We start from the raw sequence: 21,928 nt of genomic DNA, 5'->3' as shown, positions 1-21,928 counted from the left end.
AATGAAAATTATAATTGAGTCTAGTAATTAAGTGAAAAATATATAAAATAATATAAAGAACACATAAAATATAATTGTACAGGACATATATAATAAAAGTATTCGAATTGCGATTATGTTTTTATACAATAATATAAAATGATTCAAGTACATGAAGGATTAGCGGTAACAGACTTTCTCTTCACAAATGTCCCTTGATTATGATCACGGCGCAAGTATGGAGCATCATCATTGGCTAGCAGGATGCATGGATCAGCATTTACTTCGAAAGCTGGAATGGCAACAAAATTATTATATTCTTCTGAAAAGTCTGTCTTGTCCTCCACTCCAACGATGTTTCTCTTTCCTGATAGAACTATGTGTCGCTTAGGCTCATCCTTTTGCTTGTTGATCCCCTTCTTTGGCTTGCTGGACATGTCCTTAATGTAGAAAACCTGAGCGACATCCTGGGCTAGGACAAATGGCTCGTCTCTATACCCAAGATTGTTGAGATCAACTATTGTCATCCCATACTCATCTTTTGTTACCCCTCCTCCAGATAGCTTAACCCATTGGCAACGAAATAGAGGCACCTTGAAATTGGGACCGTAATCCAGCTCCCATATCTCTTCAATGTAGCCGTAATATGTGTCTTTTTTTCCATTATTGTCCGTGGCATCCATACGAACACCGCTGTTTTGGTTGGTACTCTTTTTATCTTGGGCTATCGTATAAAATGTGTTTCCATTTATCTCGTACCCTTGGTATGTTAAGATATTCCAAGATGGTCCCCTAGCCAATAAGAACAGTTGTTCACTTATATCCATGTTATGCATTAGATGCTTCCGCAACCAGCTACAGAAAGTGTTCATGTGCTCACGTGTAATCCATGCCTCAGACTTTTCCGGGAAATTGGAGAGCAGAATTTTCTTGTGTTCCTCGATATATGGGTCAACCAAGGATGATTGTTGAAGAACCGTATAATGCGCTTTCTTGAATGAGAAATCATCTGTGCAGACATAAGATTTCTTTCCTAATGTACCCTTTCCAGATAGTCTCCCCTCATATCGCGATTCAGGGACTCCAATCAGTTTAAGGTCATCAATAAAGTCAACACAAAAGTCAATGACCTCCTCAGTTCCGTAGGCACTGGCGATGCTTCCTTCTGGACGAGCTCTATTACGAACACATTTCTTGAGTACCCCCATGAACCTTTCGAATGGGAACATGTTGTGTAGAAATACTGGTCCGAGAATATCAATCTCTTTGACAAGGTGCACTAGAAGATGTGTCATGATGTTGAAGAAAGATGGTGGAAATATCAGCTCAAAGCCAACAAGACATTGCACCACATCGTTTTGCAGCTTTATCAAATTCTCCGGGTCAATTATCTTCTGAGAAACTGCGTTGAGGAAGGCACATATCTTCACGATGGTTAACCGGACGTTATCAGGCAGAATCCCCCGCAGCACAACCGGAAGAAGTTCGGTCATAAGCACATGGCAGTCATGGGACTTGAGATTTGTAAATTTCTTCTCTGCCAAATTTAAGATTCCTTTTATATTGGATGAGTATCCAGATGGAACCTTTATACTGCTCAAGCAGTCAAACATGGTTTCTTTCTCTTCCTTGCTAAGAGTATAGCTGGCAGGACTTAAGTATTGTCGTCCATTATCTCGCTGTTGTGGATGTAAGGCATCTCGTTCTTCCATACGTTGCAATTCTTGACGTGCTTCTACTGTATCTTTTGTCTTTCCGTACACTCCCAAGAATGCTATCAGGTTGACGCAAAAATTCTTCGTGAGGTGCATCACATCAATTGCATGACGAACATCTAAGACTTCCCAATATGGTAGCTCCCAAAATATAGATTTCTTCTTCCACATGGGCGCCATTCCATTTTCGTTCGGAACAGGTTGGCTACCAGATCCCTTTCCAAAAACAACTTCTAGATCTTTTACCATGTTGAAGACGTCTTTACCACTACGGTGCATCGGTTTTGTTCGGTGGTCCGCTTGGCCTTTGAAATGCTTGCCCTTCTTTCGTACCGCATGCCTGATGGGAAGAAACCGACGATGACCCATGTATACAACCTTCTTACAGTGAGTCAACCATATATTATCGGTATCATCTAAACAGTGTGTGCATGCTTTGTATCCCTTGTTCGAATGTCCTGACAAGTTACTAAGAGCAGGCCAGTCATTGATCGTTACGAACAGCAATGCTCGTAGGTTGAAGTTTTCCTGTTTGTATTCATCCCACATCCGTACACCTTCATCGCCCCAGAGCAATAAGAGTTCTTCGACCAATGGTCTTAGGTACACATCAATGTCATTTCCGGGCTGCTTTGGACCCGGGATAAGCACTGGCATCATGATGAACTTTCGTTTCATGCAGAGCCATGGTGGAAGATTGTACAGACAAAGAGTCACAGGCCAAGTGCTATGACCACTGCTCATCTCACCAAAAGGATTCATGCCATCCGTACTCAAACCGAACCTTATGTTTCTCGCATCCAAATCAAATTTAGGGTACGTTCTATCTATTTTTCTCCACTGCGACCCATCAGCGGGGTGTCTCAACATCGAGTCTTTCTTGCGTTCCTCTTTGTGCCATCGCATCAACTTAGCATTATCTTTATTTCTAAACAGACGCTTCAAACGTGGTATTATAGGCAAATACCACATGACCTTCGCAGGAACTCTCTTCCGGGGAGGCTCTCCCTCGACATCTCCAGGATCATCTTTTCTAATCTTGTAACGCAATGCACTGCATACGGGACATGCATCCAAATTCTCGTACTCGCCTCGGTAGAGGATGCAGTCGTTGGGGCATGCATGTATCTTTTGCACTTCCAGTCCCAAAGGGCAAACAAGTTGTTTGGCTTCATACGTTGTGGCAGGCAATTCATTGTCCTTAGGAAGCATTTTTTTAACAAGTTTGAGTAATTCACCAAATCCCTTGTCGGATACACCATTTGTCGCCTTCCATTGCAGCAACTCCAAGGTGGTGCCAAGTTTCTTAAATCCATTTTGACAATCTGGGTACAACAACTTATGGTGGTCCTCTAACAACTTCTGGAACTTCAACCTCTCCGTTTCACTCTCACAGTCTGCCTGCACATTGTGCAATGCTTGCCCCAGATCGTCGCTGGGATCATTTTCTGCTACATCTACTTCGGGCTCTTCCATGGGAATATCGTCATCGAATGCACCGATTCCAGCATTCCCGGGAAAGTGGTCGTCAAAATCTTCTTCTTCATTGTCTTCCATGGTAACCCCCTGTTCTCCGTGCTTCGTCCAACAAACATACTTTTTCATGAAACCATTTGCGAAAATGTGGCTGTGTAGGATTCTTGAAGATGAGTAATCCTTGTTATTGTTGCAATGAACACACGGGCAGCACATAAAACCATTCTGCTTGTTTGCCTCAGCCACAGACAAAAAATAATGCAGGCCATCAATGAATTCTTTCGAACGTCGGTCAGCATTGTACATCCATTGCCGGTCCATCTGCATTTTAAATAAATCGATTTGAATTCTTTACACGTATCGAATAAATAAAATATATCAAACCTAAATGAGCATTGTACATCCATTGCCGGTCCATCTGCACTAGGTTTTTTGGACCGACGACCTACTCGAGTTGTGCCCTTCTCTCCAGAAGGACAACGATCACCCCCACCGGCGCCACTCCCTCCAGCTGTTGAAGCCATATTTTACTGAAAAATACCTTTATTTTCCACAAAATTATAAATTCTTACCATTACAAAGCAAAAATTATTTACTATTACAATTACAATGATCAGATTAATAACTCTTGCAAATAACAATGAAATTATATAAAAAAAGACGAAATGTATCATTAATCCTCAAGAAATCTCTAATTAATTGAAAGAAATCTCTATAACTTCTAATTACTTTGACACCCTTCAGTTCCAGGAGTACACTCTTTTCAATATCCAGAAACCCTCTAGAAGAAAAATAAACCTTTATTTCTGAAAATGTATATGTCAGTAACCTCAACCCTGCGGTGATGACACTGCCTTTCGGGGGGACACGGTGCGGTACAAGGATGTCACCAATCGGCTAGTCGCAGCACCAACATTTACGATTAATAGGCACAGCACTTGGCACAGGCAGCATGCTCGTTCATATGCTCTCAGTACAACAACGGCATGCTGACTGCGTCAAATGCTGTCTTCTTATCATTCGGAAGTGCTGGTGATGCGACCAACCGATTTGCGACGTCCTTATAGCGCATCGTGTATCCCTGAAAGGTAGTGCCATCACCGTTGGATGGAGATTAACGACGTATACTTGTTTCGAAATAAAGATTTTTTTAGCTTCTAGATGGTTTCAATGTGAGCCTGATTAAATACATCACTAGAGTGTCAAAATAATCCATTCATAATACAAAAAATTCTATAATATACTCATTTCATTAATTCATTCACGAATAAAAAAATCAACTATCCACAATATGGTCATATATACAAGTACATCACATGAAGTATCTACACTCATTCTAAAAATTTCTACTATCCATATACTCATCTAAATCTAAAAGAAAATTACGCCTACATATGCAATCTAGCTAGCAAAATAATGTCCAAGAAATGAGCTAGCTACACATTTTCTCTATTTCTAAAATATGAAATGAGCTATACAAGCCAAGGAAGAAGAGAAAAACAAGCCCCAAACCTTTAGAGCAGATGGATGGACGGGGAATCAAAGATCTTCACAAATGTGGTGAAGAAATGAGCAAAACTCCTCTATCCCGAGCCAAGAACAGAGAAAACAAGTGAGCTGAATGGCTCGGGCGGGGGGAGAGGGAAGGGGATAAGGGGCGCAAGGCCTTTTGTCCCGGTTGGAGGCACGAACCGGGACAAAAGGAGGGACTTTTGTCCCGGTTGGTGGTTCCAACCGGGACAAAAGGCTACGCGGGCCTTTTGTCCCGGTTGGAACCACCAACCGGGACAAAAGGCTCCCATTTTGTCCCGGTTGGTGTCTCCAACCGGGACAAAAGGCCCCCGTCCCCCCCGCTGGCCCGGCTAGCCGTTGGACCCGGGACAAAAGCCACCTATTGTCCCGGGCCCAAAGGCTGCCGGGACAAATGGCCAGGAACAAAGGCCTGTTTTGTAGTAGTGCAAGTGCATCGCGTGGCTTGATGAGCAGCGACAGCACAGCATCCTGTTCCTCTGCGTTGGAGGCTAGGAGCCTGGGAAGTCAAGCACTCAAAGGAGCAGCCGAAGCAGATCACCATTGGGCTTGAGAGGTCCGGCCAATGGTTCCTGTGGGGGCCGGGTGCGCGCCCCTGCCCACGATGACCCAAGACCCAAAGATGCCGTTCGAATAATGGCTGCTGCTCCAACCCAGAGCTCGACGTGCTCCTGCCCTCCCCAAGGGATTCTTGGAGAGGACAAAAGGTCGCGGCCTCGTCGTCAAGCTGTGCAGTGGGCGTCACAGGTGGACGTCCACCACTATATAGGGATGAAAACGAACGGAACGGGCAGGAAAACCTCTCAACCGTTTCCGTTTCTACATTTTATTACGGAAAATGAGAGCGGGATCAAAAAAGTCAGGAACGAGAACGGAAATGGGATATACATGTATGCGGAAACGAACGGGAGCCAGAATTTTAACGGATGACGTGACATAAAGTTAAAGTAATCACCTTAATATAGTTCCGTAGATTAACTTAAATATTGTAGATATAATGGTTGCTAAATATAATAAATAGAACTAAAGGGTTTAGTTCACACATTTCCTCCTTAATTAAGTTATATATGTGTCGATGTGTTTGTAGATCTATCACGTATATAAGTTAAAAACAGGATAAATACAGGTTTATCCCGTTTAAAAATGGGATATACAAAAATAGGCGAGAAACATCCTCAACCGTTTCCGTCCTATTTTTGTATTTTTTCTGCAAATACGAAAACATCCCTACCACTATATCAACTGGTGCGATGTGACGCTGTGGATGGAACTCGGCTTGGAGGGGACCGTGGCAGGCGTTCCAATGCTTTGTTGGCTGTTGTATTTGGAGCAGAAGAGATGAACAAGGTTTTCTTGGTCGAGGGCTGGGGTCTGCGTTGAGGTGCAGAATTCCAGTTCTACGGTTGACCGTAGAATCTGAAACGAGCGATCGACGCGACACACGTGGTGGTGTAACCGTTCAGGTCCCACCCACATGTGCTGGTCCTGCGGTGGCTAATTACTCCCGCATGCTCCCCTCTGTTGTATATGGCCACGTGCATACGTTTCCTTTTTTCTTTTTCCTTATTGATTAACTAATCGCTTTTTTTTACATGTTTATTATTCATTCGGTGATATTGAGAAACATGGGAGGAAATAAATGGTTGAGAGGAATAAAATAAAATTCACATTTATATGTAAATTATATGCACATAATACATATATATAATATTATAAAATATATAATCATTTATACTAGCTGCGTCTTCTTACCATAAATTATACAGTACAATTTATACCTTCTTCACACAATTTATATTTTCTAAGCATAACTTGTATAGAATAACTTATATCTCATAAGCATTCTATACAAAACTTATACCATATAATTTATACCTTCTTTTATAACTTATAAGTTATGCCACATAATTTATAACTTGTGTACATAACTTATGCTTTTCCATACAGTACGCATAACTAATCTCTTATATCCTGTATACTCTCTACCCATAACTTATATCTTATATATTTTCTATGCATAACTTATACCTTCTTCTATAACTTTATAAGTCATGCATATAACTTATTATTTCTATACAATATATTCTCGCTTAACTTGCACCACATAACTTATAAATTATGTGTGTATAACTTTTTAAACAAAAAATATATAAAACTATATGTCGATAACTTATGAACATGACTTAGATGTTCGAGTTTATATATATAAACTATATATATTTTTATAGTCATAACTTACATTAACATAACATCATATGATAAGTTTAATCTATATAAGATGAAATAAAAATAAAATATTTTTTATAAAATACAAAGAGAAAAGAAGTATCAATGATTAAACTAAAGAGGAAGCCTAACCATCCCAGCAGGGAATGAACGCATGCAATGATGACGTTGGTACAGTAGCTGCAATGCTGAAACCAGCAGAAGCTAGCGTGCATGGAACCCCATATCCTCCACGTCTCGAATGATGATTAATGCGTGGCAAAACGTGCAGCACGCTAAAAGAGAATGCAACGGGATGGAGTTGTAACGTGCAAAAAGACAAAGAAACGTGCGAAGTTGTAGGGTGCTAAAAGACAAGAAAGTTGCATGTGGAAAGAGAACGCACATGCATCCGTATGGAGTCAAGATTAACAATTCCGTTTTTAGAATTAATTTCGGTGATTAGCGGAAACAAAATTTCGGACCAAATTTCGCAAAATCCGACCGGAATCCCTTTTCAAATTCAAAAAACGAAATCCGGTAATCTCGGAACAAAATCCGGTAATCCCGGACCGAAATTCGGTGCCCAGAGGGCGAAATTCGCTGTTTGTGAACCGAAAAATCTTGTTTTGAGAGGGAATAACAGAAAAAATTGAAAATTTTGACATGTTGCGCATATCATAGGTCAAAGTGCATATTATATATTTCACACACAATATATCCAACACAAAACCATATAAGCATGACCACATAGCATCCACAACACTCCAAATGTCCAAATAATACAAGTGCATAGTCTATAGTCCACAAATATAGGATACATCATGTTCTAATAGCAATCCATGTCCAAATTAGGCAAGCACACACATATTACATAGCAAACATGACCACATAAGTCCCATATCTACATATGTCGAACAATAGGTATGGGAAAATGATGTTGGTTTGCAATTAAAATGCTAAGCTATAGGATTTAATCCTGTCATCGTGCACTATTAATAATCTAAAAAGATGCATGTGTGTGTGTGTGTGTATAAAATCAGAAACTTTAAATAACTTTTAAACCGATGTAGGTATGCATATAAAATTGAATAGGTACCTCACCAACATCATGATAAACCAAAGTCCAGTTGAAGTCGAGGGGAGAAAACAAATTTTTGCACATGAAATGACGAGTCATTCAAATTACGGTTTCAAATATTAATTTATTGGTTTCAAATATTAATTTATTCTAATACACAGGGCTTTAAAAAAATAAATTGCAAACCGTGGCTCAAATGAACTTTTGCCCAAAACCAATATTGTAGAGTTTTAAATGACGATCAACTTTCGTGTTCAAATTTTTCGAGTTGTCACGATGCCACGCCGGGCTGCTCTACTCCCTGCGGAAAAAAATTTATTTCACTGACCAAATCTCCATGTTTTTGATCATACACGACACCAATAAGATCAGATGAACCTCTAGTTTTTTATCATAAATTTTCCCAAAATTAATATAATTTTTTTTGAATTTTTTAAATTTGGCACGAATTTTTACCGAAATTCGGTTCCCGGCCAATAGCGAAAACGAAATTTTTCACCGAATTTCCACCGGGATTGTTTTTTTTATAAGGGATTGTTAACCTTGAATGGAGTGGCATGCGGCCTATCGGATCAACTGCTAGGTTCGTTCCTGGCGGCTGACCGCTAATTAGCAGGCCCTGTTGAGATGGTCGGGTGGCAGCAAGGGCTAGTCATGGCCGATGAGGTGGAAGGAACCTAAGGTAATGCTTGTAATGGAGTCCGAGGAAGGGGTGTCACGTTTAATACTCCCTGATTATAGGAAAAAGTAGTTTTTTATTTCTGTGTATAAGTTTGGTCGCTACTCGCTTGTGTTATTTAAAAAATAATACAAATCTTAAAAAATATAAGGTATATTTAAAATACTTATGATTATAAACAAAATCATAAATAATAAATAATATTTATAACTTTTTAATAATAAGAAGGATGAAACTTATATATGGAAATAAAAACAACTTCTTTTCTAGTAGAAAAAATATATTTTTTATCAATTTTCATGTGCTTCTAATAAAACAAAAAAAATTCACTTACTAGTAACCTACTCCCACCGTCTTGAAATGCGTTTTTAATAAACTTTGTGACATTTATAATAGTTTAACTTAGGACAAACTCTAAAAGGCCCTATATTTTGAGACAGATAAAGTGAGTTATTTCAGAATTTGGGAATAAGTTTGCATGCCTTTCGGAATTTGACACCCTGACCCACATGTCGTTGTAATGTGGGTGTCAATTTCTGAAAGGCATGCGAACTTAGTCCCATATTTTGAAATCTCTCGAATATAGTAGATTCTAGCATCAATACACAACTACTTAGGCTGAGGGAGTTGAATATGGACCCTATGGTTAAAATGGTTGTCTAGAAATAGTGAACCAATCGAACACTCCTGCTTAAGCTTCACGCATCTTGCCTCACTTAATTCTTATTCTTTTTAACCTCTATATACATGCCCCTCCCCCCTCCAAACTCTCCCTGTGAGTCTGTGACATAGTACGGCAATATTGTCGCACGCCCCTCTGCCACACTATGCCGCTGCCAAGGGGTGCATAGAGGATGGATAGGGTGTGGCGACATGCAAAGGCCGGGCAAGATGGCTTGCTGTGTCCGGAGAGCGGACGACTGGAAATTAAAGGCAGGATGGGAAGAATGGAGCAACAAAGGGGTCGTACACAGTTGTGTAGATATTATGGGGTTATTTTGTTTGAGATCTAATTTGATTGGTGAAATCTAGACTAATTTTGATAATATTTGAATCTAAATTAAAATTGGTTAAATAATTTTTGTCTTATCCACACAGTTTATTTAGGGTAAATAAGCCATGTGAACGAATGAGAATAATTTCATTTGGCTAAATTTTAATTTAAGTTTAAATGGGGTCAAAATTAGTTAAAGCTAATACATCAACTCGTGCTCTCGCACGGGTTAGAGTCTTTACATGTATTAAACTTAACGTTGGTAGCTAAATTGATAGTGATATAACTTTTTATAAAAATATAGATGCACTTTTGTTTATCTAATTTTAAATAGTATAATTTGGTAATTTAAATACAGATTTAACGTTAGATTTCTTTTTTAAGAACCGGTATTTACATACAACTTAAGGGTTAAACACATTATATATTAAATTGATTATATCAATTTAGTTTGAATTATAACTTATATTATACTATCTCTCTTAATGCATATGTGTGTAGTTTAAATGTAGATTTATGTAGTCGTTGTAAGTCATATTACGTAATAGCATAATGGGTAATTTAGAGGATTAATTTAGGACAATCTTTCATAGTTACGTATATTTGTAGTTACCATGTAAATTTAGGAGGTTATCTAGAAATATTCATAATGGCATGTTGGTAATTTATATGTAAATTCAAGGGATTACTTTAAATTATATTTTATAATTAGCATGGTGTGTAATTTATATGTAAATTTAGGAGGTTACTTTAAATTATATTTCATGATGGCATGGTGGGTAATTTATATGTATAAACTTAGGGGGTTAATTCAACTCCTCTTTTGTAAAGGCATGGTGCGTAATTTTTAAGAAAATAGAATAGATCTAACGTCTATTGTTTGTTTAGGCTACCGGATGGATGGTGGATGTTTCTAACTAGGACGGGGTGGCGCGCTTTGCTGCGCCCTCCTTTGCTATGTCTACTGATGCTGACGATGATAAGGTATACATGCCAATTGCCAAGAGCCCTAACATGCTTGAACCAGCAAAATGAATGTGGTGCCATTTATTTCATATAAGCGGTACAACATTGCGTGAAATATGTAGTACATCACAAACCATTGTATATATTAAACTAATATGGAACAATAGAAGCTTTACCAATGTCTTTGATGTTTTTATTCATGTGACCATACAGTAGGCCGTAGCGGAACTGTAGCAGTACGTTTTCACACCTAATCAAACAATTCATATTGAACCGAGGGCTCTGCGTTAGGTACTAAAATTGGCACAAAAATAAATACAGAAGTGAGAAGTCAGATGGTTGCCATGGAAAGGGAAAGCACAAAGCACATATTTTATTGAAGATCAGTATATCTTGAGCAAGTTACATGCATCCAAAATCTGCATCATAAGTACCTGTTGAATTTAGTCTACTGATGACACCAAAATAAAGAGATCATATAAATATGTAACAATAGCACATGGTAAAATAAATGACAACAGATAAGAAGTTATTCGAAGTTGTATCATGGTTACAATTAAATTTGGAGTAGAATTATTTCATGAAGTACACATTCTTAAGTCCAAAATTAAACAAAGCCCTGCTTTGAAATATAAAGATGGGCACTGTGAAGCATCTTGGGGTTAATAGATGACTTTAATTATTTGAAGGAAAAAATGAGTTGGTTCATAGCGATGTCGTTATGAAGGCAATTTTTATTTTTAGCAGAACAAAAGATCGGAAAAATTTTAGACCATGACTGGCTTGCTTTGTTTTTTGTTTTATGGACTCCATGCAAAAGTAATTTACTTTAGTGTGAGATATTGACCATTAGGTATACATACCGATGGTGCATCTTGATGACCGTGTAGTGGCATTTTGCGACAGGCAATAGAAAATGAAATGCAGAAATTCTCTCCTCATATGGTGAAGACAACTGTTTGTGCGGGTTCCTCATATTAGCCATCTGCATGGTACATGAACCATATTCCACCTTGATGAGAGAATTTGAATTTATGATGCATAGCACAAAAAAGGAAACAGGACAAAGGAAGACGAAGAAAAAAAGCAGAGATGTACCTATTTCTTTAGAAGAAGAAAAAAGTCTTGTGCTCAGAAACCAAGTCAATTAAGAGAGGACCTCTAAATTGCGACTACAAACAATATATAACACATTTTAACTCTTGCGAGCAAAACATTCATAGCATGGAATATAATCAGCATGTTGCCTAATAGAAGCTAAATTAAAGGCCAGTCTTTTTGCTATCCTAGATACTTTGGAAAATCAAATTTAAATATGAAGCTACAGAGTTGCAAAATCTATGGGAGCATAATCGCTAGGATGATGCACTATACAAAATGTTGTACCACCGATCTTTTATAGTTTTCTTAACAGTGAGATCTATTTGTTGACCATTTTATATTGTGACACATGTTCTCAAATCAGCTTCTGGGTACACCAAATATACTGGGTTACAGGTTTCATCCCTTGGCACAAAGATAGATAATGTCTTATAATGTACATCCTTCTAATCAGTTATTGTTTCAAAGCATATCATACTATGAAACTGAAATTAGTAGAAAAGAATACTTTGACATAAAATGCATTTAATTTATGTAGTACAATAGTATCCTGTTAAGAGATAATTGTATTTTTGGTCTTGAAATAGTTTAGGAAAAAATGTATTCTGCTCTATGGAACTCTGAGCTCACCTGAAGAACCTGCTTAATTTATCCGTGTATTCAGGGCCTAAGGCAACTAATCGGCCTGAAATGAAGGAGAGTTTTAAGACAACAACCATGGATATATGACTTACATGAGAAACAGGGGTAGTTAGATTTGGCCACCTCTCACAAAGTGATTGGTGTGGACTTGTCTTGTGTGCAGCCTGTGCTAGGATTGGTCTACTCCAAGATAGTGGGGGCAGGCACCCACCACTACTGTAAACGCGATGAAGAGAATTCATCGACTTGTTATGTGACACTGCTGAATTAACGTCTTAAATTAATGGTTGGAGCAAAAGAGCATGAAGTCAGAGCAGGGAAGCAGCTTTACTACATCATGCCTATCTTTACTACAACCTGTTGAGCATTACCTCGAACACGTCATCCACATCTCTGAAGCCATATATGCTTGTGGCTCTTTAGTGTGCCGTCACATGTTTCACAGCAGGAGCTAATGCTGAAGACAAACCAAGGGGCGAGTAAAAGGTTGAACACTTGAACATGTCAGATGTGGTGGACGACGACCATGATGGATCTTGCTAGTGTGGCAAGAGAAACAGAGGTTCTTGTTCGCTTATCAAGGAGCAGGGATATGATCTGCAACATGATGTCATGGCATAAATTGAAGACGAATTGGTCTTGACAGGATGAACACATGCCGTGTCATATTAGCATCAGCTACAGTGGCTCTGGTGCTCGGTGAGGATGGTCTCGTCCATGAGATCCTTTTTACCTTGGACTTCCCAACCTGCATACAACCGGCGTATGCCGTATCTCGCAGTCGTCCTCGCACGGTGCCGGTGCCGCGTCTCCTACCACATAATAGAATAGGGTTAGGATCGACTGGAAAGAGGGAGCGGATGAACAGGTCATGAGAGAATCTGACGTTATGCCGCCGGCTGAGCATGTAGGCCAGGGGCTTGAGCTAGCGAGGGAGAAGGCAGGGGCGCTATGTGCTCTGGTCAACTCATGGGGACTCGATCAGCCTTGCCCTCCCAAGCTCCGGTGGTTGTTGTTGCCGACCTGCTGTGCTCATGGTCAGATCTCGGAGATGGGGGAAGACGTGGCGATAGAGACAGCGGAGGCGGCAAGGGGATTGCGCACCGATTTTATCCCCCCCCCCCCACATGTGCTTCGGTTGGTTGACTGCGTGAGGCCTACGAAGCGGCACGCGGTGCAGTGCAGTTGGCAGAGACATGGTGTCCAGTGGAAGAATGGAGGAGCGGGGGCAGCCAGGCCGGTGCAGCTATGGGCACAACAGGAGAAGAAGGCGAGCGACAGCGTATCCTGTCGGCAAGGCCCTAGAGCAGGGGAAACGGTAGCGGCCCCAGAGCGACGCCGGGGGGCGGCACCGGCGCCTTCCCAAGCAACAGGACAGCATCCTTTCGGCAGGGAAGATGAAGAGGCTTACAGGGCCGCATGAGTTCGGAGGAGCCGGTAGAGCTATGGTGTAGAATGGAGCCGGAGTGGCAGATGTCGGCGGCGGCTGGTGGCGGCGACGACGGGTGTCCAGACCCCCGCAACTGGAGAGGAGTCCGCGAGCCCCGCGACCGAGCTGACGGCGGGTCATAAAACATAAAAGCCCATGATGAACAGTGCAACACGGTTTCGCGTGGAACCGACGCTACGGTCAGAGGAGCTGAGGAGTGTGATGCTGCGATGGACGTACAGTAGCGCAAAACGTATCACAGGGCGAGAAAGCTACGCATGTTATGAACCTTACTATTTTTGTGAGAATTTTTTAATATTTTTTTTCTAGCGCGTCTGTTTGGAATATTTAATTAGTAATAGTAAGATTTGATTGGCCAAATTTAGACCTCAAACCAAACAGCCACATAAGTGGGAAAGGCCCAACCTTCCTTTTATTTGGGGCATATGGTGAGTTTTTTTTGGCCAAAAAAAAAAGCTTATCGGGAGACCGCAGGATTAAGAAAAGGTACTCTCATAATAATAAGATACATAGAGGTCTACGAAAATTAGGAAGGAGAATAGGAGATAGCTACAGATGCTCGACAAGCAAGCACAACAAAGTAGCGACACCAGGGCCAGCAGGGCAAGTGGTCTGGTCCACAACAGCAATGCATGGCATCGGTGCCTCACCCATCGTTTGTTGATCCGTAGTTTGACAAAGGCTTGGATGTGGTAGCAGCATGTAATGCAATCCATGCACACTGGTGTATCGTCTCAGAGACGCTACCCCTTGCCTTTAATCTTCAATTCATCTCCTGCCTGATTGTCAAGCTGGCGCCGCAGGTGGACGTGCTCTATCATCACAAGACGACCGGCGCGTTCTTGACACGCTGCGGGTGGAACTCGGTGCTGGAGTAGATCACAAACTAATGGACTTCGCAATGTTGTGTTGGCCTTTTATATGCGGATCAAAAGGTGAATAAGACGTTTATGGTGGAGGAAGCCGATATCGGCAATTCGGCATGGAGCTGGATGGGTGGCGACATGGGTCTGTTAGGGCTGAAGAGGTGGAGGTCAAGGTGAGACTAGTGATGCAGTGCAAGGCAGGGGAGCGCCTTAGAGAGAGGGTGACAACGTACAAAGAGGCCGCGGCCATGGCGTGGAAGGATGGTGGTTCGTCCAGAATGGCGCGTTTGGCCAGTTCTTGTCAGATGTGCGCAATGTTAGATCGGGCTTGACGCTTGGCTGATGCACAGGATCGTGGGGGCTGTGGCACAGAGGATTTTGCGAAGACGCCATTGGTATGGTCTATGATGCATACACATCCTTCATCTAAAATGTGATTCAAATATCTATATGGTTTCTATTAAGGCCAGTTATGTAAGTTTGATGTAAATTACCCACCTTTATAATTGGTCAAATAAAAACTGTCGCTCAAATCTGCATCCACATCATCGACATATATTATTACAAAACATTATAAATAAAATTACATTTATATATATTTCAATAAACCACCCAATTCCGCCATTAATACCATATAAAAAAAAGTTCAACTCAAACCGGTAACTGATAAATACTCCATCTGCTTCTAATTGTAAGGAGTGTGACTTTTTTACACCAAATTTGACCCAGTTGTCTTATTTAAACAAATCATTATTTTTTTATTACGATTTAGTTTATCATATAATATACTTTAATCATGAGATGATTTTTATCATATAATATACTTTAATCATGAGTTTATTTTTCTAGAGACTCAAAAGTGTAATTAGCTCAAACGAATGTTTAGAATTGCACTGTTACTAACATATCTACTACATGTTTGATGGGCCCGACCAGGCCTTGGCTCCGCCAATACTGCACGGGCTTGACATAGGCTGTTTGGTTTGAGGCCTTTGGCTGGCCAAATTTATACTAATTTTAACCACAATTGAGTCTAAAAGTTTTTCAGCCAAACAACATATTTTTCTCAATCACATGGTTTGTTTAGGGCCCCAATAAGTCGTGTGAATGAGAAAAAAAAATAGTTAGCTAAATTTAAATTTAAATATGGTCAAAATTAGTCTAAATATGACCGGCTAAAGTTTGACCTCAAACCAAACAGACACGTAGCTGAGAAAGGCCTGACCCTCCTTTTACTTGGGGGATACAGTGAGGATTTTTTGGCAAAAAAAAAGCTTATTGGGAGACTGTGAGATTATTAAGAAAATGTATCCATTTCTGCCGACTTTAGCAGATCGTCTATCTCACCGTTTATATTTAAATTCCACCCTACGTACGGTGTATCCAAAGTGTTCAAACAACGTTATGCACGGCATCTGGACTCAGCCTTTGGATAGTACTAGTACATGGAGGTTTATGAAAATCAGGAAGAAGAATAGGAGACAGGTAGAGCAGGGCCAGCCCGGCAAGTGGTCTGGTCCACAGTTGCAGCATTCACGTCTACGAAACATATGATACTTTTCATCACATATGAGCATGAAGTGGAGAGGATAAATGAAAACCGGCACTAATGACAGGGCCGCAACCCCAATTGCATCCATCTAAGATGAAAATGACCTCTTTTTTCCCCTTAAGAACAACAATAAGTTATAAAAACAATATGGTAATACAAGCTACAAAGCATATATAGATTTCTAATTTTAGCTTTCCTTGTGAAAATAGCATTTTGGGGCAAATTACCAACTTGTTGTAACTATATCCGTATTTATATCGTGAAAGAAAATATATGTAACGTGAAAAATAATTGTTAACACATATAAATGAAAGAAAAATATTAATAAGTCAAAACATTATAGATAAAGGTTATGAAGTATTGCTCAATTATCTACAGCAAAAAAAATTAGTTAAATAATTTTATAGAGCAAGCTATCATTTTTGTTCAAATTTGAGCACTTTGGCTATAACTATTTCCCAACTATACATGCACCTGACTAAATGAAAAAATTCATTAATAAATAGACCTAATTCTTAAATTAAAATATAAAAGGCTTGTTATGCGATCTAGCCCGGCAATGAAATAGAATTCAATACAAAAATATATTATGGCGATCTAGCCGGGCAAGTTACGCGCCACTTGCTACTTCATTTTGAAGACGGTGTCTAGATAGCATTATTACTGTACGAATAGCTTAATACACAAGCGGTGGTGCTAGCTAATTCGAGATGCAATAATTGCCACTGTGTGTTTGCCTCCACTACATTAGGGGCATCCTGTATTTCTTCAGATCATCGCGTCCATAACATTATTCTCCCACACCGCAACGCAAGAACTTGGGGTCTTGGGCAACTGCGCAGCAGGGCCTGCAGCTGCAGGGGCATACATACTGCTACGACTGAGCGAGCCACGAAAACCATGAAGAAGACCGTCGTGCTGTACCCGGGCCTCTCCGTCAGCCACTTCGTCCCCATGCTGCAGTGAAGTGCATTTAGGCCGATAGATGTAATGGTAAGTTTCGGTGATTAATGACAACCGTATGCGACTAACGTGTGTTTTGAAGGAAAAATTAATGATTGATTTAGTCCCATATGAAATGTGAAAAGAGACCCCTCAATTCGGAACAATCATGCGTGCCAAGGACTCAATTTCAAAGATTAAGGACCTTTCTAGTCTCAAGTGTCACAAGGAGATGAAGGACACTTGATTTAGATAGGGTTTATAGTTTTTAGTTCTTGACCGTACTATTAAGAGGGGTACATGAGTTAGTACCTTGATCAAAATTGAGTTGGCCTTAGAAATCTTGCACACTCGCTCAAAAACAGCTCAAGATAGCCAATAGAAGTTAACACAACACTTGGAAGAAGAAACAATCGAAGTTACATTGAAATCCAAGTCAATTCAGCTGAAAACCAGGAAAAACAGCAGCACTGGTTGAACCGGTGCCCTAGCGTCGGAGCATCCGATGCTTGGCGGAAGGACCGATGCCCTGTCGGTCTATCTCCTCTGGATGAAGGCTGAAATCCAGTATAGCACCAGTTGAACCGATGGTCAGAAAAGTAAGCACCGGTGCAATGAAAGTTCTTTGTTCCAGAGAGCATGTTTTGGTGGACTTCAACTTCTCTTCAGCACCGGTTGAACCGACGCTTCGAAATCAAAGCACCGGTGCATTGAACGTCCTATGTTCCAGAGAGCTTGTTTGGATTGATCAGTGAACCTCTTCAGCACCGGTTGAACCGATGCCCCTACGGAGCATGCACCGGTGCATTGAAGCAAGCCTGGACACTGTGTCAGAACCCCAACGGCTACAATTTGGACACAGAGAGACCGGTTGAACTGACGCCTCAAAACTGACACCCATCGGTTCTTCCGGTGCTCACGGTTTTTCTGCAGTGGACTTCCAACGGCTATGTAACTCCTTCCACTCTATATAAGGGCACCCCATGGCTCATTTCAGTTGCCTTTGACACCCTAAATACTTGAGGCCACCCTTGAGAAGAAGAGAAAGTGCTTTGAGCAAACAAGAGAAGATCTAGCATTTTGTTTGTGCTTCAACCTTGAAGAATCCATCCTTTGCAAGTGTAGCAAGTGTGCTTGAGTTAGGGCCAACTGAGTGTAGGTCAAGTGAAGGCTTAGGAGCTTGTTACTCTTGGTGTTTAACGGCACCTAGCCGGTCTTGGTGATCGGGAGGTTCTTGGTGAGCTCTTGGAGTTTGTGGGAGCCCCAAGACGAGAAGTTTGTACACGGTGTGAAGCTCGCCGTTCCGGAGATGGAGAAGGAGCATTCTTAGTGATCACTTGCTTCTTGGTGGAGCAAGGGAGCTATACCCTTGTGTGGGTGCTCCAACGTGGATTAGGGGGGAGCGTCAACTCTTCGATACCACGGGAAAAAATCTGGTTGTCTCGTGTCCTTTACTTTTACTTCAAGCATTTAATTCCTTCTGTTGCTTTTCTTGCTTGTAGTTTGACTAGGACAACTTGCTTGTTAGCGTGAGCTCTTACTTAGGATTTGATCTTGCTAGTGTGCATCCATCTAGCCAAAATGATCATGATAGTGTGTTTACCTACCTAAGGACCCTTTGCTAGCATGCTCTAGTGACTTAGGTTTCGAATTTATAGATTGGGCAATACTAGTCTAGGTTAAGGACTAGTTAGAAATTCGAAAAAATCTCAATTCAACCCCCCTTTCTTGGACCACGATCCTTTCATGCAGCTCGCCAACGCCCTCCTGGAGGCGGGCTATGCCGTCACCGTGGCCCTCATCGACCCCAGCCTGAAAGGAGACATCGCCTTGGCCGCGGTGATCGACCGCGTGTCCTGCTCCAAGCCGTCCGTCGTCTTCCACAAGCTGCCACGGATCCAGGACCCTCCCACCATTGTCCACGACGAAAATTTCATCGTCAGGTACTTGGAGCTCGTGGCGCGCCACCACGGTCACCTGCACGACCTCCTCGTCTCCATGGCTCCTGGCAGCATTCACTGCTTGATCGTGGACATGATGTCCATAGAGGTACTTGATGTCACCGACAAGCTCGGGATCCCAGTATTTGCTTCTTCCCCATGAATGCCTCTGTCCTCGCCGTGTCCGTTCAGCTGGTTTCATCGACCCGTGCTGAAGGCCAGCCAGCTGGTTTCGAAGAGGAAGGAGACACGCCCCAAATTTTCTATGGCGTCCCACCCCTGCCGCCCTCTCACCTCTCTGATAAGTTGCTTGGGAATCCAGGGAGCGAGGCAAAAAAGGTAGGACTGAACATGATGCGCAGAATCCAAGAAACCAAAGGAATTCTAGCGAACACGTTCGTGTCGCTCGAGGCTCGTGCGGTGAAAGCTCTTGGGGATCCACGGTGGTTCCCCACGATGCCTCCGCTGTACTGCGTCGGGCCATTGGTCGCCGGGTACAGCGAGGCCACAGAAAGGCACGAGTGCCTGAAATGGCTCGACGAGCAACCAGATCACAGTGTTGTGTTCCTCTGCTTTGGGAGCGTAGGGACAGGCAACCACTCCGAGGCGCAGCTCAAGGAGATCGCCGCTGGCCTCGAGAGGTCCGGCCACCGGTTCCTATGGGTGGTGAGAGCCCCTTCCCACGATGACCTAGAGAAACCATCAGACCCCTCCGCTGACCCAGACCTTGATGCCCTTCTGCCCGAGGGCTTCTTGGGGAGAACCAATAGCCGTGGTCGCGTAGTCAAGCTATGGGCACCGCAGGTGGAGGTGCTCCACCACCGGGCGACGGGGGCGTTCGTGACGCACTGCGGGTGGAACTCGGTGCTGGAGGGGATCACTGCGGGCGTGCCGATGCTCTGCTGGCCTCTGTATGCGGAGCAGAAGATGAACAAGGTGTTCATGGTGGAGGAGTACGGGGTTGGCGTGGAGATGGTGGGGTGGCAGCAGGGCCTGGTCACGGCGGAGGAGGTAGAGGCAAAGGTAAGGCTTGTGATGGAGTCCGAGAAAGGGGAGCAGCTCAGGGCACAGGTGATGGCACACAAAGAGGCTGCAGACATGGCGTGGAAGGATGGTGGATCGTCTCGCGCGGCGTTTGGCAAGTTCTTGGTGGACGTTCACGCTGGCCCTGGGGCTAGCACGCCGCTGAATTACTAGTAACATGATTATGACGTTCTTACGCGCGTTACATTATTATATTACACTCCTACTCTCTTTGAATGGAGGGAATAAGCTATGCAGTCCTTGAGGTTTTCTTCATGCGTCATGTACATCTTTTTCTTAAGCCCACATCTTTTGGTATTGCGACAATGTAATAATGTTGATTGTGTTGTGTTGTTCGTATAATTTGGACAAGATATGCTTTAAAACAAGTTTGTTCCGCGTGCACCATGCATGCATACAGCCCAGAGAGGACTTATAGCTCCACTAAGATCATTTTTAAATAGTTTCAAAAATTATTTTAATCTAAACTTTGAAGAAAATAACTCATCTAAATATCTTCTACATAGTCATAACTTCAACTCTACGATTTTCTAAGCTTATAGTAACCAGCTCCACCTCCAAAAAATTTATATAGCTGGAGCTATCCCAAACAAAGCATGAGGCCTCTTTGTCGGTTCATCGTTGACTAAAGCTCTTCAAAAATAAATATTAAATGCCATATGGCTCGTGACTTTTTTCTACCATAACAGGATTGTAATTGACTATGTTATATATGAAGGGTACTGGTCCTATGAAAAAGGGAGAACTATGACCATATATGGAAAAAGCATATTGAGTAACTGATAACTAACTTTCATCATAACCAGACAAATCTTGCTCTTTGAGCCACACCAAACGGCCTCTAAACTAATGCGTAACCGGCCTCTAAAATTGAATTGGTTAAGAGTAGTTGCTTTGAAATTGCGTACTTCAGCCATCAACATTAGCTGGCTCTTTAATTTGTAGGAACAATAAATCTCATCCTTGTCACTTGTGTTGAGGACTACAGTACCGAGCAAGTAAAGAGCGACAATGACTCCATAAGGTCCCCTACAGGCTGCAGCATCCTCCGCATGTGGAAAAATTCAGCTTGTACCTAGAAAAAGATAGTAGAACTTCTCGATGTGCGGCCTGCCATCACCCACGCACTCGTCATCGTCGATGTCCACTGGAAGCTTGGAATCTCTATCTCCTAGAGTTAGATAGAACTGAACTGCCATGTGCTGGCAAGGAAGAATTCCCCGTCAGGGAATGCCTCCCCATCCCCGTCCCCGTAGGGAGAAAAATTCTCCGTCCCCGTCCCCACAAACAGCAACGGAGACAACATTCTTCTCATCCCCATTTCCGTGGTGATTTTCCATCCCTGTCTCGTTTTACTCATTGTCATCACCACTTCATCTCAAATAAAGATAAGAAGACATGATCTTAGTGTGGCTACCTCTAATTATAACATTTTATGGTTGGTTAGTGGAAGAATTCGACACATGGATGGAAATGTGAAGTATAATGTATGATATATTTTATTAGATTTTATAGGTGACACATTAAATAGGGATCCCCGCGGCCAACGGTACGGGGGATGCTCCCCCATCCTCGTCCCCGCCAAACCCGACGGGGGAGAAATTTCCTCACGAAGATCGCCGTGGGAAGTAAAATGCCACCATACCTAGCCCCTAATAAAGGAATTCCCCATGAGAAATTGGGGATCAGTCCCTATTGCCATTTTTTTTAACTCCTATTGTGAAAAGTCATTTCGGAAGACGGTTACACATGCAACTGCTATCCTC

General features: G+C 41.9%; 1 protein-coding gene, 2 long non-coding RNA genes and 1 pseudogene across 3 annotated transcripts; 1 reads left to right on the top strand and 3 right to left on the bottom strand.

Annotated features, from left to right (window-relative positions):
• Window positions 1–102: 102 nt before the first annotated feature.
• LOC120646298 lies at window positions 103–3,488 on the bottom strand. The gene has a single exon (XM_039922931.1). The coding sequence runs from the start codon at window positions 3,474–3,476 to the stop codon at window positions 144–146; it is 3,333 nt and encodes a 1,110-aa protein (XP_039778865.1). The 5' UTR covers window positions 3,477–3,488; the 3' UTR covers window positions 103–143.
• Window positions 3,489–10,970: 7,482 nt separating this feature from the next.
• On the bottom strand, window positions 10,971–11,600 carry LOC120646297. The gene is made up of 2 exons (XR_005664366.1): window positions 11,489–11,600; window positions 10,971–11,044 (listed from the first exon to the last, which is right to left on the bottom strand). It is a non-coding gene; the product is annotated as an uncharacterized LOC120646297 (long non-coding RNA).
• A 691-nt stretch (window positions 11,601–12,291) lies between these two features.
• LOC120646296 lies at window positions 12,292–13,192 on the bottom strand. Its single transcript, XR_005664365.1, has 3 exons — window positions 13,102–13,192; window positions 12,492–12,965; window positions 12,292–12,411 (listed from the first exon to the last, which is right to left on the bottom strand). It is a non-coding gene; the product is annotated as an uncharacterized LOC120646296 (long non-coding RNA).
• A 3,851-nt stretch (window positions 13,193–17,043) lies between these two features.
• Window positions 17,044–20,530, top strand: LOC120644563 (annotated as a pseudogene).
• Window positions 20,531–21,928: the final 1,398 nt, after the last annotated feature.

This window comes from Panicum virgatum, chromosome 8K (assembly GCF_016808335.1).
Source record: "Panicum virgatum strain AP13 chromosome 8K, P.virgatum_v5, whole genome shotgun sequence".
Lineage (NCBI taxonomy): Eukaryota > Viridiplantae > Streptophyta > Magnoliopsida > Poales > Poaceae > Panicum > Panicum virgatum.
This window is presented reverse-complemented; position numbering and strand designations above follow the sequence as displayed.